The sequence below is a fragment of the Urocitellus parryii genome, chromosome 4 (genome assembly GCF_045843805.1).
Source record: "Urocitellus parryii isolate mUroPar1 chromosome 4, mUroPar1.hap1, whole genome shotgun sequence".
Lineage (NCBI taxonomy): Eukaryota > Metazoa > Chordata > Mammalia > Rodentia > Sciuridae > Urocitellus > Urocitellus parryii.
The window spans coordinates 188373989-188396346 of record NC_135534.1 but is presented as its reverse complement, the minus strand read 5'-3'; the positions used below and the strand labels follow the sequence as shown (position 1 = coordinate 188396346).

Genomic DNA, 22358 nt, shown 5'->3' with positions numbered 1-22358 from the left:
CGGGTTTCACTGTTGGCACCCATCTGCCTTTTGCCCAACACTAATCCTAGATTCAAACTAGTCAGGATTTGCCTTAACAGTCAACACAGCACCAATATACCATTGCAACTTATAATATTGCAAACCCTGCTAAACACAATGACAGGCAAAATGAATTATCAGCAGGGATGGTTGTTATGTAGGTTAGTTGCCTTTTTGACCAATCAGGCTACTGTCCTGTTTTTCATTTAATCTCACATTTAATTTCTGCCTTGAACTTTCTAACATAGATAACATTACTAGTTCAGCCTGCATGTTACAAAAAAAAAAAAAAAAAAACTTAAATTAATTTATCTTGTATAACTTCTAATAATTCCAGGAGAGAAACATCTGTTCTATCCCAATTTCAAAAGGGACATTACTTTCTGTTTTTCAAAGAAATATTCAGAAGTCGCATATATTAAAATTCTAATCATTCAAACAAAGATGTGAGAAAGTTCTCCCACCCCCGGACTTTGTTTACTAAAACACAGAATTCCATAGAGGAGGCCCACTCTTTTGTGTTGAAACCAGTAATAGAAGGGAAGTGGTCGAGGCTCTGATAACTTTTACTAGGGTTTCCTTAATCTAGGCAATGGTTACCAATTTCAAGCATTTAACTTGAGCAGTGATAATTTAGTTGATTCCCAGATGAGTCATTTTGCAAACCTTTGGACATTAGCATTCTAGCTGGAATGGCCCACGAGCTGCCTTCCCGCTGACATCACTGGAAATCTTGAGTCGAGATCAAAGTTACTTCATGCCTCTCTGACCTTTCTTCATAAGGCACAGTGGGGCCTGATTTCTCAGCTCAGAATTTTCAGATTTGCTTCACTGTCCCAACCGGGGTTACCAATTGCAAATAGCCTACGTACAGACCGATGTTCACTGAAGACCCCACAACGGGCCCATTGGAAATCGTGTCTTAGATTCTGGCATTCAAGTGGTTTCCCAATCTAGTACCAGAATTCAGGAAATTCTATGTCCGGGTGTCTCACTGAGAGACATCAGTGAATAGAGACAGAGAGCCCAGCAGGTGGAGGGTGAGGCTCGTTCTGCCCCAGAGAAGCCTGCAGAGGCCTCCATCACTCTAAGGGTACACTGGGAGGATCCACCTGAGAAAGATCCCTTACCTTCAGAGTCATGTCTGGGCTGGATGTTTCTGGGGCACCTGAGCCTGTCTCATCTCCTGTTAGCAGCACACTTCGCCATCCGACCCCTGGGGGAAAAAATAAGTCCATTTGAGCCAAGTAGATTCAGCAGACATGGAAAGACACATAGATGTCCTTTGGTAGATTCCAAGCCTGGACGAAAGGAAACAGATGGTGACCCGTGGCCACTTACCTACCTGGGGGTTCCTGGGAAAGCTTTCTTCTGGAAGTGTGGTCAGTTAGCACCTCTTCTGTTTTTATCTAATCTCCAATTTTTGGACTTCATTATTCAAAAATGTGATGATCAGTATGGTACAATTTTTTAAAAATCCTGAATTTTACAGATTCTGTTCCTACCCCAGATGTTGCAGAAGGGGTTGGAATGAACTCCTCCAACGTCCAGGCCTCATACTGAGGTCTCACATGGGCCTTAAAGTGAATCCCAGAACAGAAGCATACACAGCTACGTCAGCACTCAGTAGAAATGACTCCAGATAATTCCCTGTTCTCAATTCCACATACCCCCTGGAAAGGTCTGAGAGTTTATCGTCACTTTTAAGAGTTTACTATCATTTTTAAATCTATATGCATTTTCCCTGCACATCTCTTGGGGAGCTAGTGTTTCTTTCTTCTTAAAGTTGTCCAAGAATGGATATCTGGAAAAATGCAAGGTTTTCTTCTATCTGACCTCAAAGAAGAGATCAGGTGCTGTTGTTCTGAAGGAACACAATTTAATAAAGCTGCACTAATCCAGACATGATAAGGTAAATAGAGCTGGGATGGCCTTAGTGAAAAGTTTGAAGTAATGACTTTCAATGTATTACAAGTAAAGTCATCTCCTTAAAGGCTAATAAAGAATACTTCAATTTCTCAGGGTCGACTTTAAGAAGAAGATTATATATATATTCCCCCCCACCCAGTGCTGCGGATTAAACCCAGGGTCTTACCTCACATATTGGGCATGTACTCTACCACTGAGTTACACTCCCAGCCCATATGAATTTATAACTGGTATTATAACTGTTTTAGAAATGAGTGCTTAGAACATGAAATATTAAAAGATTATTTTTTTAGGCAAAACTGCATGCATTATTTGTTTACATCACTGATTTCTTTAACAAATAATTTTCCCTAAAGGTAACTCAAGAATAATATTCATCTGAGACCCGTAGACCTGTGTGAATAACCCAAATTCCAAAATTCCAACAGTCTCATATTACATTAATTCAGGACTGAGAAACTTTACTGTGTGCCAAATAGTGAATATTTAGGCTTTGTGGTCTTGTCTTTTTTGTTTGTTTGTTTTGTTTTGTTTTTGAAGGACATGATAGTTTAAAAAATTGTACCACACAGATCATAATGACCAGCATACACATGATAATGGCTTTTCTCTTGAGTATCATCATTGCAGTATTTTTGAATATTGAAATGTTTCAATAGGACCAAGAATGTTAAGAGAATGTTAAGAGAATAAATATCTTAGATGAAAATGGACACTAATAATTCTGATGTCCTAACCCATGGAACTAATTTAAACTCCTTATGAATCAGTGACATAATGTTATCTAGTTATGAAGAACAAAAGGTTCTCTTAGAAGTAGGCAGTATGGGCCAGGCGTGGTGATGCACGCCTTTAATCCCAGCAGGAGAATCGCAAGTTCAAAGCCAGCCTCAGCAATGGTGAGGCGATAAGCAACTGAGTGAGAATGTGTCTCTAAATAAAATATAAAATAGGGCTGGGGATGTGGCTCAGTGGTTGAGTGCCCCTGAGTTCAATCCCTGGTACCCCCACCCCTAAAAAAAGAAGTAGGCAGCATGAACTGCTAAACTACTTTTTTCTCCTTTAATCTTTAGTTTTTATAATTTAACTTATGTCCACCCTGGCTTGGTCTTATCTTTTCTGTTGCCAATTCTCAAGCCTCCTTTATAGAGTAAAAGCAGTCATTGACAACATATAAACGAACAGGCACAGCTAGATTCCAATAAAACTTTATTTATCAAAACAAGCAGTGGGCCAGATTTGCCCCACAAGACATATTTACCAGCACTGTGCTAAGCTAAGAAACCAGAGGGCTGGGGATGTAGCCCAGGGGTTGGTAGTTTACAGCTTAACACACAAGGCCCCCAGCACCAAAACAAAAGAAAAAAAAAAAAACGAAAACAGAAGTAAGTTTGCTACACTAGCGTTTCTAATATGAATCAACCACCCAGGTGATAAAATACTAACAATTATTTGAACTTACATGATATTTAAATAAACTAGTATGAAATTAACTAAATTTTAATATATTAGCATTGGTTACATGTCCTTATTTTAAATGCTGGGTCTTAAAAGCCTCGTTTTACTAGGTATTTGCACAATGAATTACTCAAGATCTTTGGACTGTAATTCACTGCAAGGCGCAAATAGACTCCGACCAGGTTTCAGAAATTGGGTCAGAGGAGTTTGGTGACATGCCTTAGAAATTCCTGCAAAGACATTGTGGGCTTTGTCTTATTCTCAAATTTCTGGGACAGAAATCTCTGCTCCTACATAAATAGATTATTTCCCTGATGTGTTTTGCATTAACAGACTAATCATCACTCTTGGTTTAAGCCATGTTAGTAGGTCTGACCCATACAGACACATACATTGGGCAAAATGAATAACCATATGGCATTTAATTAATTAATTTAGAAATTTTTTTTGCAGTGTCAGGGTTGCTCTATTACTGATCTACATCCCCAGCCCTTTAATTTTTTATTGAGACAGGGTCTCACTAAATTACCAAGGCTGGCAATCCTCCTGCCTTAGCCTCCCCAGTACCTGGGGTTACAGGAGTGCACCATGGTGATTAGCATATTCAATTTAAATGGTAGTCTATAAAATTGTTCTGCAAATATTCATTCCCCTCCCCTCCCACTACGGGAGAAATTTTTTTCCTTGTCCTGCAATTTGATAGGAAGTAAATAGGCCTAAGAGTAGCAAAGTTTGGAAATGGGCTTGTATGGTGAGCTTTGACCTCTTGCAGTACTGCTTTAGCATGAGAAGGACATGTCCCAGCTAACCTATAAAGGAATGGGAATCATGGGGAGAAGACTTGAACTCAGTCTTCATGTCAGAGACAATCCAAGTTTAAGTCACTCAACCCCAGTCCAAGGTCTATTGAGTAGTACCAGAATGACTTGTGAAGCAGGGTTATTATAATAATAGCTAATGGATAGAATGTATAACAAAAATTATGAATAAAAATCATTTTATATCAGGCATTCTTTTTCTTTTGAGATGGGGTCTGACTATGTTGCCCAGGCTGGCCTCAAACTCATGGGCTCAAGTGATCCTTCTGCTTCAGCCTCCCAATAGCTGGAACTACAGGCACCCACCACTGTGTCAGGCTGGATCAAGTACTTTTATCTTTAATTATGCAAATTTAACTCTGCAGCATAAAAATGTATTATTCTAGTTTGGGAGGAAATTTCTCTCTGCTAAGATCATGCCTTTTGCAATCAATACTATATTTATTAAGAGTTTTATGGCCAAAAGAATGAGATAAGAGGGTTGTGGGTATAGCTTGGTGTCAAATGCGAAGCCCTGGGTGCAATCCCCAGTACAGGAAGAGGAGGAGGGAGGGAAGAGACACAAACATTAGCATTCTCAAAATTTTAGACTGCAATCAAGAAAACACTTCAAATTTGATAGCCTATAACTTATTTATGGCAAGCTTGAGTAAAAAAAAAAAAGATATAACACTTTGGTTTAAAAATGTTCTTAAGCCAGGCGTGGTGGCTCATGCCTGTAATCCCAGAGGCTTGGGACTTGGGAGGCTGAGACAGGAGGATCTTGAGTTCAAAGCCAGCCTCAGCAAAAGTGAGGGGCTAAGCAACTCAGTGAGACCCTGTCTCTAAATAAAGTACAAAATAGAGCTGGGGATGTGGCTCAGTGGCTGAGTGCCTCTGAATTCAATCCCTGGTACACAGCTCCCCAAAATAAAAAATGCTAAAAATGGCCTTAATCTTAAATTGTGAGGACAGAAAAGTTTTTTTTTTTTTAAATATTTTTGTTTTGTTTTGTTTTGGTATTGGGGATTGAACTGGGGGACACTCAACCACTGAGCCACATCCCCAGCCCTTTTTATTTTTTATGTTGAGACATGGTCTCTCTGTAAGTTGCTCAGGGCCTCTCTAAATTGCTGAGGCTGGCTTCAAATCTGCAATCCTCCTGCCTCAACTTGGGCTTACAAGGATGTTTTTATTGCTTTATTAAATTAATTTTTTAATTTATATATGACAGTGGAATGCATTAAAATTCTTATTACACATGTAGAGCATAATTTTTCATATCTCTGGTTGTATATAAAGAATATTCACATCAATTTGTGTCTTCAGACATATACTTTGAATAATAATGTCCATCACATACCACCATCATTTCTAACCCCATGCCCCTTCCCTTCCTCTCCAACCCCTCTGCCCTATCTAGAGTTTGTGGATTCCTCCCATGCTCCCCACTCCCTATCCCACTATGAGTCAGCTTCCTTACATCAAAAACATTTGACATTTGTTTTTTTGGGATTGGCTAACTTCACTTAGCATTATCTTCTCTAACTCCATCCGTTTACTTGAAAATGCCATGATTTTATTTTCTTTTATTGCTGAGTAATATTCTATTGTGTATATATGCCACATTTTTTTTATCCATTCATCTATTGAAGGGCATCTAGGTTGGTTCCACGGTTTAGCTATTGTGAATTGTGCTGCTATAAACATTGATATGGCTGAGTCCCTGTAGAATGCTGTTTTTAAGTCTTTTGGGTATAGACTGAGGAGAGGGATAGCTGGGTCAAATGGTGGTTCCATTCCCAGTTTCCCAAGGAATCTCCATACTGCTTTCCATATTGGCTGCACCATTGCTGCCCTCCAGCAGTGTATGAGTGTGCCTTTCCTCCACATCCTCGCCAACACTTACTGTTGTTTGTATTTTTAGACATCTTCCCACCTAGACACACAGTTAGATGAGTAAGTCCTTCAGCCTCAGCTTCCAGATCCCTAGCATGGACCTCTCTGTCTGTAGTCCCTGTCTGTGCTCTGCTAATTTTCACAGCTCCTTTCTTTCCTGTTTAACGCTTCTGGGAGCAGTGTTGGAGAGTTAACGGGACAGTGTGAACAGAATGTGGGAGCTGAGCTCGGGGTCTGGGTGGAGAAGCAGGGACACACTGAAGGATCTGCAGGGAGACTGGTTTGGCTGAGGGCAGATGGCCACAGGATGGAGTGTAGAAATCTATAGACAAAATAGCTTGTGAGTTTGAACAAGAGCAGACAGAATATCACACTGAATATCGAAGACAGCAAGGCGGCTAAGGAGGGGCATCGACTGAGAGCATTCTTATTTTGATCCTGGTTATTTAATTTAATTTTTTTTTTGAGAGAGAGAGAGAATTTTAATATTTATTTATTTTTTTAGTTTTCAGCGGACACAACATCTTTCTTTGTATGTGGTGCTGAGGATTGAACCTGGGCCGCACGCATGCCAGGCCAGTGCGCTACCGCTTGAGCCACATCCCTAGCCCTTGATCCTAGTTATTATAAAAATAAAGAATTGGCCCAGGAGGAGAGGGAAGCCCTGCATGGGATGGAACCAGTTATACTCAGATTCCCTAGAATCGCCAGTTGTCTGTCACTGGGTGAAAGCATAATAAGACAAAAAGAAAAGAAATTGTGAATGGACCTGAATGTACCAGAGGGCACCTTGAGCCAGGTGTGGTGGCTCAGGCCTCTATCCTAGTGACTCGGGAGGCTGAGGCAGGGGGATGGCCTTGCTAAATTGCTGAGGCTGGCCTCAAACTTGTGATCATCCTGCCTCAGCTTCCCAAGTTGCTGGGTTTTCAGGTGTGCACCACCCTGCTTAGCTGGGTAGTGGTAATACTTATTATTATTATTATTCTTTTGGTATCAGGGATTGAACCCAAGGGTGCTTTGGCACTGAGCCACATCCCAGTGCGCCCCCTCCCCACCTTTTGTGGTGCTAGGAATTAAACTCAGGACCTTGTGCATGCAAGGCAAGCACTCTACCAACTGAGCTATAGCCCCAGCACCCCAGCACTTTTTTATATATATACTTTACTATTTAGAGACAGGATCTTGCTGAGTTACTTAGGGCCTTGCTAAGTTGCTGAAGCTGGCTCTGAATTCTCCATCTTTCTGCCTCCGGCTACTGAGCCTGGGATTACAGGTGCCCAGCTGATAATGGCAATTCTGAGCCAAAGTCCTAGGAATAGGGTAATGACAGCCAGCTCACAAATGGGCATGGAGGATGAGTGGGAACTAAAGCTTCAGTGTTTTAAAGCATGGAATTGGGAGTTGTTCATGACAGAGCACAACCTAGACCCCACTTTTGAGAGTCCTCTGCCTTAAACAGCAGAGGACTCCCAGACTAGCCTTCTCCATCAGCCTCCAGCTCCCATTATAGAGAGTTCTCTGGATTAATCTGCTGTGCTCTATCCTGCCATTTAAGTTTTATCTCTTCAATCAGGTTACAGTGGTCCCTACTTCCTTCTCCTTGGGGACCACTCTCTGCTTCCACTGCACAGTCCATGTGCATCCCATGAAGGGTTTAGTTTCTGTAGACAAAAGGCAAAAGGCTCAACGAGCAAAACCGCCCTGAGCATTCCTTAAGTCTCCCAGGAGCACCATCAGTGCGCCCAGTGGAGTCACTGTTTGTTCTAGTCTCAAAACACACCTCCTTCTTCTGTTACGGACCAGATGCTGCTGTTGGCTTGTACTCGGGATCACGTTGTATAAAAACACACATCTCCAGACTCGAGACTTCGCATGGTTTGTTGACACTCAGGCTGTGAGAGACACAGGAGCTGAGCCCAACTGTGGGAACCGCAGATTAGCATCTCCCTAGTCGCCCTCATACTGGGGTACATTGTTGAGGATGCTTTTGGTCACAGGAAATATAAAGACCATTTAATGGTGCCTTAAACAGCAGAGGACTGATTGGTTCATGGAACAAGAAGTCCAAAGACAGGGTGGCACGTGGCTAAGTCAGTGGTCCAGTGGCCTCAGCTGACCTCTGTAATTCTCTTGTCTTTCCTCTATGATACTAAAATGGACACTGCCATTTCATGCATCAAAATAATGCCCAGAAGCAGGAAAAGGGATGATTCTCTGATTCATCGAACCCAAAAGTGCTTAGCCACTGAGCCACATCCCCAGTTTTTGAGACAGGGCCTCATTAAGTTGCTTAGGGCCTTGCTAAGTTGCTGAGGCTGACTTTGAACTCATGATCCTCTTGCTTTAGCTTCCCAAGCCGCTGGGATTACAGGCATGTGCCACCGTGCCCAGCTCCTTTACCTATTTTTAAGAGTAAAGATGCCTTCCACAAAAGCACCCTCACCCAAACACTCATTCAATCTGACCCCCAAAATTTCATTGGTCAAAATGCAACATAAACCTGACACAGTGGTATTTACCTGTAGCCCCAGCTACTTGGGAGACTGAGGCAGAAAGATCTCTTAAGCTCAGGGACCAACTCACAACACAGTGATCCCATCTCAAAAACAAAAACAAAAACAAAAAGCCAAAACCCTATTCCTAAATCATTCATGGAAAAAGAGCACAGAATTATCAAAGTTGTCTTGAAGGTTAACTAATCAAGATGCCCCATGGTTGGGGAGGGTCTCAACTTTCTCTGAACACATGGGAAACCTGGAAGATGAACAAAGGGAAAAATAGGATCTTGGCCAGCAAGAAAGAATTGGGGAGATTGATGACCATCAGTAGGGTCAGTCACAAAAGGACACACACATAGATTGGAACAGCATGCAGAATCTCATTTTCAATTCCTATTTTTCTTCTCTATTTTTCTCATTTATTTGGTTAGAAATATATCCTTGAAGGCATGTAAGTTAAGTACCCAGGTGGTACTGGAATTCAGTCTTGCCTCCAGGGAAAGTTCTTCCACTGTGGGGTCTTAGCTCATCCCAGAGTGACATCTTAAGCCTCCATGGTCATGGGGAACTCACAATGCTGGTCATTAGCCCCACTTGTAGGGACTAAATAGAACCTGGGCGGAGAGAGCCCTAAGTGTGTCCAAAAGTGTTTGCTGGTCAAGGCTGCGTCAGCGGGCCCTTATTGACTGGGCTAAACACCTGTGGGCGGAGACCAGGCCTGATATAGTTAGTTTCCTCCAAGTGTCTGTTAAATGAGAATTATTGGTTTGGGGCAGCCAGGTTTGGGAGATAGGATCTTGACAGTACTCAAAGGAAAAAGGAGGAATCTAAAGGGGAAAGGGGAAGGCCATGGTGGCAAGTCCCATGTCTCAGTTATCCAGTCTATGCTCCAGGACCAGCAAGGGACCCGGGAAGGAACCACATGGAGATGTAGTCAGCAGACATAAACCATCTGGGTAGGGAGACCTTGAGTGCTCTGAAGACAGGGCTGTTCATTCACCAGCCCCAGCTCCAGGCCCACCTCAGCCCCAGTCAGCACAGTGGGTCCAACACACAGTAGGGGCTCATTATATATTTCCCACATTGAACTGGAGTGGAAGGGACCTAAGTTCACCTACGCCACTTTCTCTTTAGGGTAGAAGTTTCTTGTACAATGATGAGTGCCCCTTGGCCTCCACATGGCCTTTCCCTGGTCATTTTTCTTACCACCTTACAGAGCCATGCTTATGTGGCAGCTGTCTTAAAATTTGAACGACAAACAGTTATGATCCATGTAGCCTGGCTGATGAACAGAACAGAGGATGTCGAAATGAGCACACAGCTTTGTTTGCTTCGACTTTCTGGAAGCCTTCTTAGAGGCTTCCATCCTTCGGATCTATCCAGCACGCGCTCCTCTTCATACCCATCTCAACCCCCCGCAGCCATGACCTTGACACAGGTGTGGACTGCAAGGATGGCTAGAGCCCAGCTTGGGTGTCTCCATAAAAGAAGCGAGGCTCTGAGGTGGACAAGAACTTGTCAAGGTCTCACTGGCAGTAGCTGCGAAGCTGGGACCAAAAGGGACAAGAATATCTTCTTGTCTTCCCTATACCAGGCTTCTTTCTGGGGCCCAAACTTTATCAACCCATTCTACAGACAAAATATTGGCCCATTGTGAAAGTATTTTGTCCAAACACAATAGAACCGGGCTGGGGTCTGTGTCCCGAGGTTTCTCCCTGCTCTTCCCCAGGCACAGACCACCTTGGAATTGAGACTGGGCCAGATATTTCTCTTCCTTTTAATTGGCTTTGGCTCCAAGTAACTCCGTGGGCTTTTTAAAATCTCACTTTGTTCTTGGAGGAGTTCTCAGCAGGGTGGATATGAAAACCCAGCGGAACTTGGGAACAATGTTTTGCCTTTAAACAGTTGCCTTCGGGAAACTCCACCCAAGGATAAGCTGATGGGGCCTGCTTCCTCTGGATGGGAAGCCCTGCCCAGGGCTTTGGAGGAGAAGGGCAGGGTGTCATCCTGCCCCAGTCCACCCTACTCCAGGTAGTGGCTCATACTTGACCCAGAGCCCCAGCTTTCTTTTCCTTAGGACAGATAGAAGGGCCAGACTCAGGGGACTCTAGAAGCAATGGTGGCAGGGACATTCCCCCTCCCCCACGAGAGCTCTTTGGGAAGAGGACCACTTTTGTATGACAAGGAATTTTCCTCCAACTCACTTGGAAGGCATGGGACTCCGCCTTCTATCTAGACCTCCTTGAGTCAGGGAAGCCTCTCTGGGTGCCTAGGAGGAGGCATGTTCAGAGATCCCAAAGATGCACAGAGAAAAACCTCAATGTCTGGCCAAGTGTGCCTCCATGACTTCCCAAGCCCACTGCTCTCTCTATGCAATGTGGCTGCCATCTTAGCAATAGTGAAGGGAAACAGTACTGAGGACAGGCGGTGGGCCAAGCACCAGGCCTGTGTGGGAGGTGTCTCATTCAATCCTTATACACTCACACAAGGCAGGCACAATAGTATCCTATCCCCATTTAAACTGAGACTTAAAAAAGTTAGAATCAGGGGGTATGGGGGTATAGCTCAGTTGGTAAAGTGCTTGCCTTGCATGCATGAGGCCCTGCCACTAGGGGGGTGGGCGGGGAAGGCTAGAACCACTGAGGAAGTGAGGGATGGAATAATATTTAAATCCCAAAGACCTAAACTCTGGCTATTTGACCCTGAACTACTTCACAACAACCCAAAAGATGAGTGTTTTATTTGTTTTTGGAGATGGGACAGGAAGCCTTGAGGGCATAATTGAATGAAGAAGATTCCCAGAGCCAGAGCTTTCTTCCCTGAGATTTCCACTCAGCTGACATCTGAGCTCACAAGGCCCAGGTCAAAGGAAGGTTTTGTGGTGGGACTCCTGCAGCTGCGCACTGCCACGACTGGCCCCAGACCTAGTCCACTGTGATTTAGCAATTTAGGATCCTGGGGGATCCTAGGGCTGCTGGATGGCAACTAGGATCTGGGCATTCTCCTGTGAAGCAAAGACAGCCCAAACACAGGGTCCCTGGGGATCCCAGGACAGTCTAGTGGTGCCGAGGAAACCTGAGCAGCCGGACTTTTGAGAGATAAAAGATGAGGAAGAATATGAAATCACCCAGAGCCTCAGACCTCCAACTTGGGTTTAGAAACCCCCAAAAGAGCCAGAGGCCTCACAGGAGAAAAAGTGAAACGTATAGCACCCAGGGCTAGAAAACAGCCAGCTGTTTCCCTTTGAGCCTCTCTTTGCAACCATGAGTTAAAAAGGAATCATAATAATAATAGCTAGCATTTCTTTCTCCTTCCTTCTCCTTCCTTCCCCTCCCTCCCTCCCTCCCTCCCTCCCTCCCTCCCTCCCTCCCTCCCTCCCTTCCTTCCTTCCTTCCTTCCTTCCTTCCTTCCTTCCTTCCTTCCTTCCTTCCTTCCTTCCTTCTCTGTCTTCCCTCCACCTCTTCTTTTCTTTTTCTCTTTACTGGGGATCAAATCCAGCCCTATTTATTTTTTTACTTTGAGACAGAGTCTTGCTAAGTTGCTGAGGCTGGCTTTACACTTGCAATCCCCCTGCCTCCACCTCCTGAGTTGCTGGGATTACAGCGTGCACCACCATGCCTACCGTCAGCTTTCATTTCTTGAGTGCTTATCGTGTGCTCTTCCTTGTGCTGTATTTCACACATAATATCTCATTAATAATAATTTAAAAATTTCCAGGTGAAGTGTAGGCACTATTTTAAATGCTCATTTTCCAGACGGCAAAAACAAGGCTTTGAGAGGTACATCATTTGGCCAAGAACACATGAGTAAGGTGTGAATCTGGGTTCTGGATGAGGCTTTCCCACTCGGCTGCTTATGCTGCAACTCACTGCCCTTAAGCACTCTGCAAAAGGATATGGCCTTGCTTAGAAGGACCGGAGGAGGGAACACCCCTCTGGAGATGAAGCAGACTTGCGAACGTGTTCTTGGCCTTCTCGTACAAATGCTTCTATGTGTACACGTGTGCACAGACACCCCTGTGCACACTTGTGTATAACATACAGATGCACACACATGCACACATGCTTAGCCCATACACATAGCTACATGTGCAAGCACACACTGCGCATATCTGGGCATGAGCCTGTAACAGTTTTCCAGGTACCGCTGTCTGCCCAGGAGTCTTGGGCCTCCTTTGAAGGAGAAAAGAAAGGAAGGGTCTGAGGGTAATCATCAGCCCAGAAGTTATCAATGCAGCTTTTTTACCTTTCTCTTTCTACGGTTCTTCTTTGTCACAGCATCTGAGAGTGGGTCAGAAAACTGGGTGTGTTATCGCCTGTCCTAGTCTCAGAGGTGCATTTCAAGCTTCTTTCTGTTTAGGAAGGGGAAAGCAGACTCCAATTCCATGAAAATGAGAGCAGAAGAGGATCCTGCTGCAGTTTAAAATGAGTTTTATAAGACCCTTGTGGCCCAAACTAATTTTGAAAATGGTTTGTTTGGGCTCGTCTGAGCCGGTCCTCAGAAATGAAAGCCTTTTTAGGCAACCGTACCTACTAACAGCAAACTTAAGGGATTGTTCCCAAACAGGGTCCTGACTCGGGAGTTAGAAAACTAACAGTTTAAGATCTGGTTGCAGCTGAGTGCAGTGGCACACGCCTGTCATCCCAGCAGATCAGGAGGCTGAGGCATGAGGATCTCGAGTTCAAAGCCAGCCCCAGCAAAAGTGAGGTGCTAAGCAACTCAGTGAGACCCTGTCTCTAAATAAAATACCAAACAGGGCTGGGGCTGGGGCTCAGTGGTTGAGTGCCCCTGAGTTAAACCCCCAGTACCCCACTGCAAAAACAAAACAAAAACCAAACAAAAAACCACAACCTGGTTTCATTCTCAAGTTATTCTGTAGTTATTATCATGTAGTGGGGAGGGGCCCTTCCCAGGTCCAACAAAGGCTATAGTTCTATTTTCCACACAATCTGACCGTTAGGGTTGTCAACCAGATTTCACTAGCTGGAAAGACCCTTGCTATGTGTTCCCTAAATATGTGATGTGAAATGAAACAAAAACCCAAGCTACCATCTTGGATCCAATCTGCCTTCAGAGAAGACTTGTCCACCAGTACATAATTAAGACAGAATGGAAGGCGGTGATGGGGGCCTATTTAGGGCTCTGGACTCTGAAGGGTCAACCACCCAGTTGGTGTGCTGGAAAGGGTGCCACTGTGCTGAAGGACCGGAAGGGACATGAAGAAGCTGGGCTCTGCAGGCTCCCCCCATGCCTCTCTCCAGCTCAGATCTGTCCCCCCCTCATGACCAGCATCATTTTTTCAGAAATGCAGCTTTGGTCACAGCGCTCCCTCTTCAGCCACACACCTGGCATCTGTGGTGCACCAGCCATGGGGCCCCCAGGTGGAAAGACCAGCTGTTGAGCAGCCCGCAGGGAGCTAAGCAGACAGCCAGTGTGGGAGGTGGTTCTCTCCCGGGCAATCCCATTTCCAGCTGCTCAGTCCCCTTCCTTCCCTCCCTGAGCAAGGCCTCCCACGGGTAGGTGGCCAGGATGTTACATTTCCGCTCTGAGTTCTGGGAGTCCTGCCAGAGCTTCCTCTCCTGCTCTTGGGGGGTGGGTGTGGCATTTTAGAGGTGTTAGATGACCTGTGAGGAGCTTCCCCCTCATTCAGAAAACCTACCTCAATCAAGGAGAAATAGAAAAAGGATATTTTTAAAGAACCCTCTGGAAAGTTCAGGAAGGGTCTGAGGGTAATCCTCAGCCCAGAAGTTATAAGTGGCAGCTTTCTTCCTTATAGACGCTGCAGTATATTATTAAGGTGGGCCTAATAAATGAATTCACCTGATACCCTCAGGTCAGGGTATAAAACAGGCCAGTCCTTGACTTGCAGCTAAGAAAGTGGGTAGAGGTCAACCTGCAGAACCAGGACCAGGGCAGGGCTCCTGATCAGAGTCTCCCCTCAGGGTCTGGGAGTAAGGAGCCTAAGGAAGGGGCACCCCCAGAGAGTTGGGGTGTGAGTACCAGCAGCTAGCTTACAAAGCCTGTGGGTGGGGATTGGCAGATGGGAGTCACAACAGAGAGACAAGCAAGATCAGTGATGGAGGATAGGAAAGCAGGATGCGGTCAGGGTGGATTCCAGACACAGGACCAAGTCCCTTGGCTGGGACACTAATGCTCTTAGCAGGCTAACTGTGCTGGGGGCAGGGGTGGTCTGTTTAAAGTATTTGAGTTGAAGCTGCCATGGGACTGATTGTGCTGAAGGCAAAAGAATAAAAGATAAAAGTTAGTCTTTATGTTCTATGACCCAGAGTTGTTTTGAATTCCAGAATGCTTGAGCCATTGGAAATCTGATGATTCTCAAGCTTCAAGTCCCCTTTGGGAGTCGGGCTTGACCCACTGGCGTAGTCCGGGAGCAGAGGCACAGACAGTTCCAGGAGACCTTTGGGAGGAACCCACAACTTAGCACCAGAGTACTGGCACCCCCATCCTTCCTTCACTGCCATGTGCAAGTTCATGTCTTTCCTGGGCACAGATGCAAACTTTTAAAAATACCCACAAATTCAAAATAACAGAGGCTCACTCTGGTGATTTGATAAATGATGGGGAAAAATGATTAATGTGAGCTCCCTCCCTCCCTCCCTCCTCCTCTCGGCTGCTGAAAGCACTCAGCATCCGCTTCATTTCTCTCCCTTCCAGGACCTTTAAAGAGTATTTCCCAGCCCAGTAGCTCAGCCTTTTTAATACAAAATTGGGGAAATAGTAGGAAGAGAAGGTGAGAGGAAGGAGGGAGGGGGAGGGGGGAAACAAATGCAAAGCTGCCTGGTTGGGGAGAGAGGAGGAGGAGGAGAGAGAATTGGTGTGCAGAGGTGGTTTGGGCCATTTGCTTCCTCTTATCCTGCGAAAAGCGCCCTCCCTCGCCTGTTTCCCTTTGGACACTGTCCTCCTTTCCTAGTCCATTCAACTCACATAAGGCTCAATTCCTTCCTCAGGAGGTGGTCAGAATTCCACTGGCAAATGTAGTGAGGTGAAAGGGACAGAGCTGGCCCAAAGAGATTGAACTCAGGGGTGCTTGACCACTGAGCCACATCCCCAGCTCTTTTTATTTTATTTATTTTTTTTAATTTTGAGAAAGAGTTCCATTAAGTTGCTTAGGGCCTCACCAAGTTGCTGAGGCTGGCGATCCTCCTGCCTCTGCCTCCTGAGCCGCTGGGATTACAGGCATGCACTACTGCATCCAGCGGAGGAAATGTGATTTTTTTTTTAAAGCCACTTTGAATTAACATTCTGTCAGCTGTGACCCAAAGCACAACAACGAAAAGAGACCTGCAAGAGGGGAAGCTGCAGGGGACAGAAAAGGGGATCTCCACTGATGTTCTTCAGGGATTAAAGGGAAAGATTGGTCTCCTTTGGCAGATTCTGAGTGGGACTGAGTTTCTGTGCATGTGACATTGCACCAAAAATGGTCCTAAGAGTTGCTAGAGTGTTTACAACGGGACTCAGAGCATCAGGAAATACTAATGGTCAGGAGAGCTGCTGGGGGCTGGGGGTGTAGCTCAGTGGTAGAGCGCTTGCCTAGCCCATTGCCAGGAAGGCAAAGATTTTTTAAAAAGAAGGAAGAGGAGGAGGTGAAGGAGGAGAAGAGGAAGAGGAAGAAGAAGAGGAAAAAGAGGAAGAAATACTAAAAGTCATCAAATTTCATTTTCTATTTAAAAATTTTTAATTAAGTTTCATTTTTTTAGTTGTTGATGGAACTTTATTTTTATTTATTTATATGTGGTGCTGAGGATCAAACCCAGTGCCTCACACATGCTAGGTCAGCGCTCTACCACTGAGCCACACCCCCAGCCCTCATTCTCTATTTCAATTGAAGCATCATGAAAAATCCCAATTCTTAGCCTGGCATGGTGGTACACTCCTGTAACCCCAAGACTCAGTAGGTTGAGGCAGAAGGACTGCAAGTTTGAGGCCAGTCTCAGGACAAGGAACTTAGCAAGACCCTGTCTCAAAACAAAAAATAAAAAGAGAGGGCTGGGGATGGAGGTCAGTGGTAGAGCATCCCTGAGTTCAATCCCCAGTACTGGAGGGGGAAAAAAAGGAAATTCTGTTTGCCCACTTCCAGGGATAGGAACTCACTTCCATAGAGGCAGCCTGTTATGGGTTAAATTAAAGTCCTTAACCTGAGTGCCTCAGAATATGACCTTATTTGAAAATAGGGTCTTTGAAGATGGAACCAATTTAAGGTAGGGGCGGTAGGGCTAGCCCTTACAAGAAGAGAGAGAGGCACACCGGGGAAGATGGCCCTCTGTAGACACAGGCAGAGCCTGGAGCGAGGCTGCCTCGAGCTACACAATGCTTTGGGGCCACCAGAAGCTGAGAGAGGCCACAGAGGATCTATCCCTAGAGACTTCAGAGACAGCACAGCCCTAAAAACACCTTGATCTTGAATTCCAGCCTCTAGAAGTATGAGAACAAAAATATCAACCTAGAAAACAGGGTTGTTTTAAGTTACCTGTTTCAACCTATTCTCTTTTTAGCAGGTTTCATGACCGAATGTACTTCTTGATATTGAGCTAAAATTTAACTTCGTGCAACTACTAGTCCCTAGCTCGGCCTTCTGGAGTCAAACACACGTCTTTTGTTTGTCTACAGAGTGGCGTAGGAATATTCTAGGCTTCAGCCATGTCCTGATGGAGACCTCTGTTTGCTTAGGTGCCTAGGACATTCACCATCCTGGTGCCTCTTGGAGTCTGGTGGCTACAGCCATAGAGCTGTGGGCTGCTTCTCCAGTGGCCACCAGAGCCTCGCTGAACAAGGCCCTTTAGCATCCTCGGGCTAACAAAGCTTGGGGATGGACCGCAGCCAGTATTAGGAGAGTGGCTGCTCCCTCTGATGGTCCCCCAGAGGGCCACCTTCCATTCAAAACGTTAAGGAAACATGGCGAGAGTTAAAACTGCAATGACCAACCATCAGAGGAAGAAGCAAAAGTGGGAGACACACAGAGGTTTTCAAAAGGCAGCAGGGACGTCCCTCTCAGAGCAGCCCCACCTGGGGCTGTGTTCCCAGTCCCTACAGTCAGAACAGAAGTGAGAAATAAATACCATCAAGGAGCCCATATCCTGGAGCTTAACTAAGAAAGTCCCCATTAGCCAAAGGTAAAGTCCCACATTAGTTGAAAACAAATTCCTCAGCACTGAGGGGAAATTTGGAAAACACAGAGAAAGCTCATAAATGTTATTGTCTTATCCTTTCTCCAAGAGTAAAATATGAACACAGAATTACAGGATTGGGGGTTCATGCTGATCTCACAGTGAGCAAAAGTCAAGGTGCTCTGACAAAGGTGCTGATTTCTGCCAGTGTCACTGTCTCCAAAGGACCCTCCTGCACCTGAGTGCCTTGTAGCATTAGGCTGAGGCCCATGGGGTCAAGGGAAGCTGTCTTTGCTGCTTTGATGGAGAGTTAAATGTTGGAGCCATTTTAAAGGAGGCTCTTGCAGCAAGGACGAAGAATCTGAAGAGCTGGTTGCAACCAGGACTGTCCCTCAGGGCTCACCTTTAGATTGGGGTCAATCTGGGGTAGTCTCACATATAGTGTCACTTATGGAAAGAAAGTGCTTCTGTGGGCACATGGTGCCCACTGGGCTGACGTGTGAAGGGGCAGCCCATTGACTTACAACCTCAGCAGGACAGGGAAGGGTGGATTGGATTGGGCTGGCAATATGTTTGCAGGGCTTCTCTAGGCGTTTGCACACCACCGGTGGAGACTGGCTCACAGAGCTCTCTCATCCTTCATGTTATCCCCAGGAGCAGTAAGCACCCCTGAGAAGGATCTCTTAACAGAATAATGTACTGAAGATAACCTATTAGGAGTGATAAATATTAAAGAAAGGTGTTTTATTATTTATTATGTATTTATTTTTTAAAGAGAGAAAGAGAGAGCGAGAGAGAGAATTTTTAAATATTTATTTTTCAGTTTTTGGTGGACACAACATCTTTATTTTATTTTATGTGGTGCTGAGGATCGAACCCAGCGCCTCACGAATGCCAGGCAAGCGCGCTACCGCTTGAGCCACATCCCCAGCCCTTTATTTATTTTTTTAAATGGGGATTGAATTCAGAGGTACTTAACCACTGAGCCACATCCCCAGTCCTTTTTAATATTTTATTTTAGAGACAGGGTCTTGCTGAGTTGCTTAGGTCCTTGTTAAGTTATTGAGCCTGGCTTTGAACTTGCGATCTTCCTCCAGAGCCTGGGATTACAAGGCATATTTTTTTAAAAATATTTATTCTTAAAGTTTTAGGTGGACACAATATCTTTATTTTACATTTATGTGGTGCTGAGGATCAAACCCAGTGCCTCATGTGTGCTAGGCAAGCACTCTACCACTGAGTCACAACCCCATCCCCTACAGGCATAATTTTTGATTAAGGTGCGCCATTTCGAAGAAAGTGTGTATTCAAAGCAAATGGAATTTGGGGGCAATATTACCTGAGCGTGACGGCCTGAGACAGCACTTGTACTAGTTTGACCACAAGACAGGGACTTTGGAAAGCAGTGAGTGCAACCAGATAGAAAAAGGGAGTTGGAGAACATTGGTGATGAGTTACCAGTCAATGACCTCCACTGTTTGCCTTTGCAGTCACCAAGGGGCCAGATGGCCGGAAGCACAACCTTGTGTTCAGATAAGGTGAGTAGAGGGGTCTGCTGGGAGGGGCACTGGGGCGCGCCAAGGGGCGATCTTTTTTTGCTGCAGACTCAATCTGTCCTTCAGTCCCAAATTATCCAGAAGTCTTTACCTCCCCACACATCCCTCTACCTCCCCACACACCCCTCTACCTCCCCACACACCCCTCTACTTCCCCACACACCCCTCTACCTCTTTGCTTGCTTTTTCTTCCCTTCTCTTCCTCACTTACTCTCTTTCTCCTTCATTCCCCTGCTTTTAAATTTTAACATCTTATGAGGAAAACCTTCTTTCCCTCCCTTCTTCCTTCCTTTCCTTTCCCTTCCTTCCTTCCACACTGGGGACTAAAACCAGGGCCTTGTGTACACGAGGCTAGTTTTCCATCATGGAACTACTTTCCCAGCCTACAGAGAGGAGTTTTACAACTTGGACTTACTTAGTAGATCTGGGATGTGACTCAAAAATGTCATAGAAAGCCAGGCACGGTTGTACACACTTGAAATCCCAGCTCCTTGGGAGACCGAGGCAGGAGGATCAAAAGTTTGAGGCTAGCCTGGGCAACTTAGCAAGACCCTGTCTCAGAATAAAAGATAAGGGCTTGGTGGGGGATGTAGGTCAGTGGCAGAGCACATGAAACACAAGGCCCTGGGTTCAATACTCAGTACTACAAAAAAAAAAAAAAAAAAACAGAGATGATGAGTTGTGGGAAACATCCCATATAATTATTATATAAAATTGGTTAAAGTGGGATTTTCAAATTTGATCGAGGGAAAACACTAAAGATATTTGGATACCTAGAGTAAATAAATTTAGTAAATGTATCTGGAATTAACAAATAATTACTTAAATTGAAGTGTTTATTTTAAAGTTTCAGAGAGGGCAAGGGGCAGGAGCCTAGCGCAGTGGTACAGCATGTGCTTACTATGCTCGAGGCTCTGGGTTCAATCCACAGCACTATAAAAAGAAGTTTCTGAGAAAGGAGACAGCATCATAAATGGCAGAGAAACATCTCCAGAGGAGGGGTGGCATGTGCATTAGGAAATGCTTCTAGAACTAGTCATTCCATGCCTGTGATTTGCAGCTTTGCTTTGATGCAATCACCCATCGCAATAACCAAAACATATGAGGGATCTTTTCAAAAAACCACGCACAGACTTCAAAGAAGAGCAAGGAAAGAGCTAGAAAGAAGTACGGGGACAAGACTTAAGGAAAACAGTTCCAGAGAGAGTGCATCAACATTTCTTACACAAGGAATTTCCGAAAATATGTCACAGGCACAGCCTGAGGCCTGTTTTAATTGGCACAAACACAAGGGAAATAGAAAATCTAAGGCAGAGCGACCAGTGCTTTGAGAAGACTGTCCGGGTCTGTCTGGATATCAGAGGAAATGTTGAGAAGGAGAAAACTGGACATAAAGGAAACCTACCCAATTCAGATCACACGGGAAGGCTGCAGGCATCTTTTTGTAGGAGGCACTTACAGCCCTTTATCTTCAGAATTCCACTTTTAAGGGTCACCGTGAAATGGAATTCTATTCATAGCATTGACAGCTAAATTAAGACCAATCAGAAAACCAAGGCCAAGAAAATTACTGCAAAATTGGGGGGTTTGCTATGAACTGTAGCAAAATAATTCAAGAAAACACATTTAATAACATTTAATCAAATTCACTCCCCCTCCTAAGCTTTCACACAGTTTTATGCCATTGAATTTCTCAAGTGTTGACTTAAAGTAACACATTATACCCAGGCTTTACTAGAGATTAGCTTTCTTTGTATTTTGAAGTACAACCTAAGGTTGTTTAGGATCTGGATTCTGGTGTAGGGCAGGGGGTGGGCGTACATTTCTTTTGAATTCGATGAGGAATTACCAATTGGAGCCAGTTTAATGAGGAGAGAGAGGTGTCAAATTAACTGGGAGGTGTGTAGCAGGATAAAAGAAAACTCAAGAGAGTTTTACAAGACCATTAAGCAGATTTCACATGGGGAAAAAAGTCCCAAATACATTTTACCACAATATAGATAGCAAATGCCTAGTTCAGAAATATCATATACAGAGGTCTCCTGCTTTCTAAACTGTTAATACATATATTTTCCAAAGTTATAAAGCATAAATTCTTTAGTACTAATGGAACCCACCTTACATCATCAATGATAAGATCTTTTGAACCCAGGACCTCTTGCTCATGCTGGGATTACAGGCATGTGCCACCACTGCGCTACACTCCCAGTCCCTCAAGGTTGTTATTGTGTATAATCTTAATTTAATTTATTTATTTGTTCATTTGTTTGTTTTTGCAGAGTTGCAGGTAGAACCTAGGGCTTGGCTCATGCTAGGAGAGGATTCTACCACTGAGCCACAACTTCAGCCTCATATCATCTTTAAGATGTAAGTTTTCTATGGAAGTGAACATTTGAATTGCAATGGTTCCAAGGAGATTTTCAGGAATGTATTTGATACTTAGAGATCCCTTTAAGAGAGCAGAGATCTATTTAACAATATTAGTTCATTTTAGCTACCTCAATAGGGTTATTAAGAATACATGGAGGCCAGATGTGGTGGTGCATGCCTGTAATCCCAGCAGTTTAGGAGGCTGAGGCAGGAGGATCATGAGTTCAGAGCCAGCCTCAGAACATAGCAAGGCCCTAAGCAACTCAGTAAGACCCTGTCTCTAAGTAAAATACAAAAAAAGGCCTGGGGATGTGGCTCAGTGGCTAAGTACCCCTGAACTCAATTGCTGGTACCGAAGAAATAAAAGAATACATGGGATTAAGGATTTCAAAGGCAATGGAACAGTTAGCTCCAAAAAAATAGTCAAGACTAAAAAGAAAGATGAAGTCAATCTACCCCTCAGGAGGATTTTTAGCATCCCATCAGAATTATTTGTTCCTAAATAATTTTTCACTTCTGAGAAGACATTAATTATGGTGATTTATTCAACAAATAATTTTTGTTTGTTTGTTTGTTTTGGTATAAATCATCTCCTGATATCACCAAGTACCCTGGCTCATGATTTCATTCAAAATACCTTGTTGGGTGATATCTCGAGAGCTTGCAGTGCTTGGCCTCAGATCAAACGGAATATCCTAGCAACAA

The 22358-nt window shown here is 44.5% G+C and overlaps 1 protein-coding gene across 1 annotated transcript in view; it reads right to left on the bottom strand.

Moving 5' to 3' along the window:
* The window catches only part of Palm2akap2 (PALM2 and AKAP2 fusion), a 334047-nt gene that overhangs the window by 138517 nt on the left and 173172 nt on the right, over positions 1–22358 (bottom strand). Inside the window, exon 6 of the mRNA XM_026391105.2 lies at positions 1152–1237. Within this exon, the coding sequence (XP_026246890.2) occupies positions 1152–1237 (86 nt within the window). The remainder of the gene's footprint in view (positions 1–1151; positions 1238–22358) is intronic.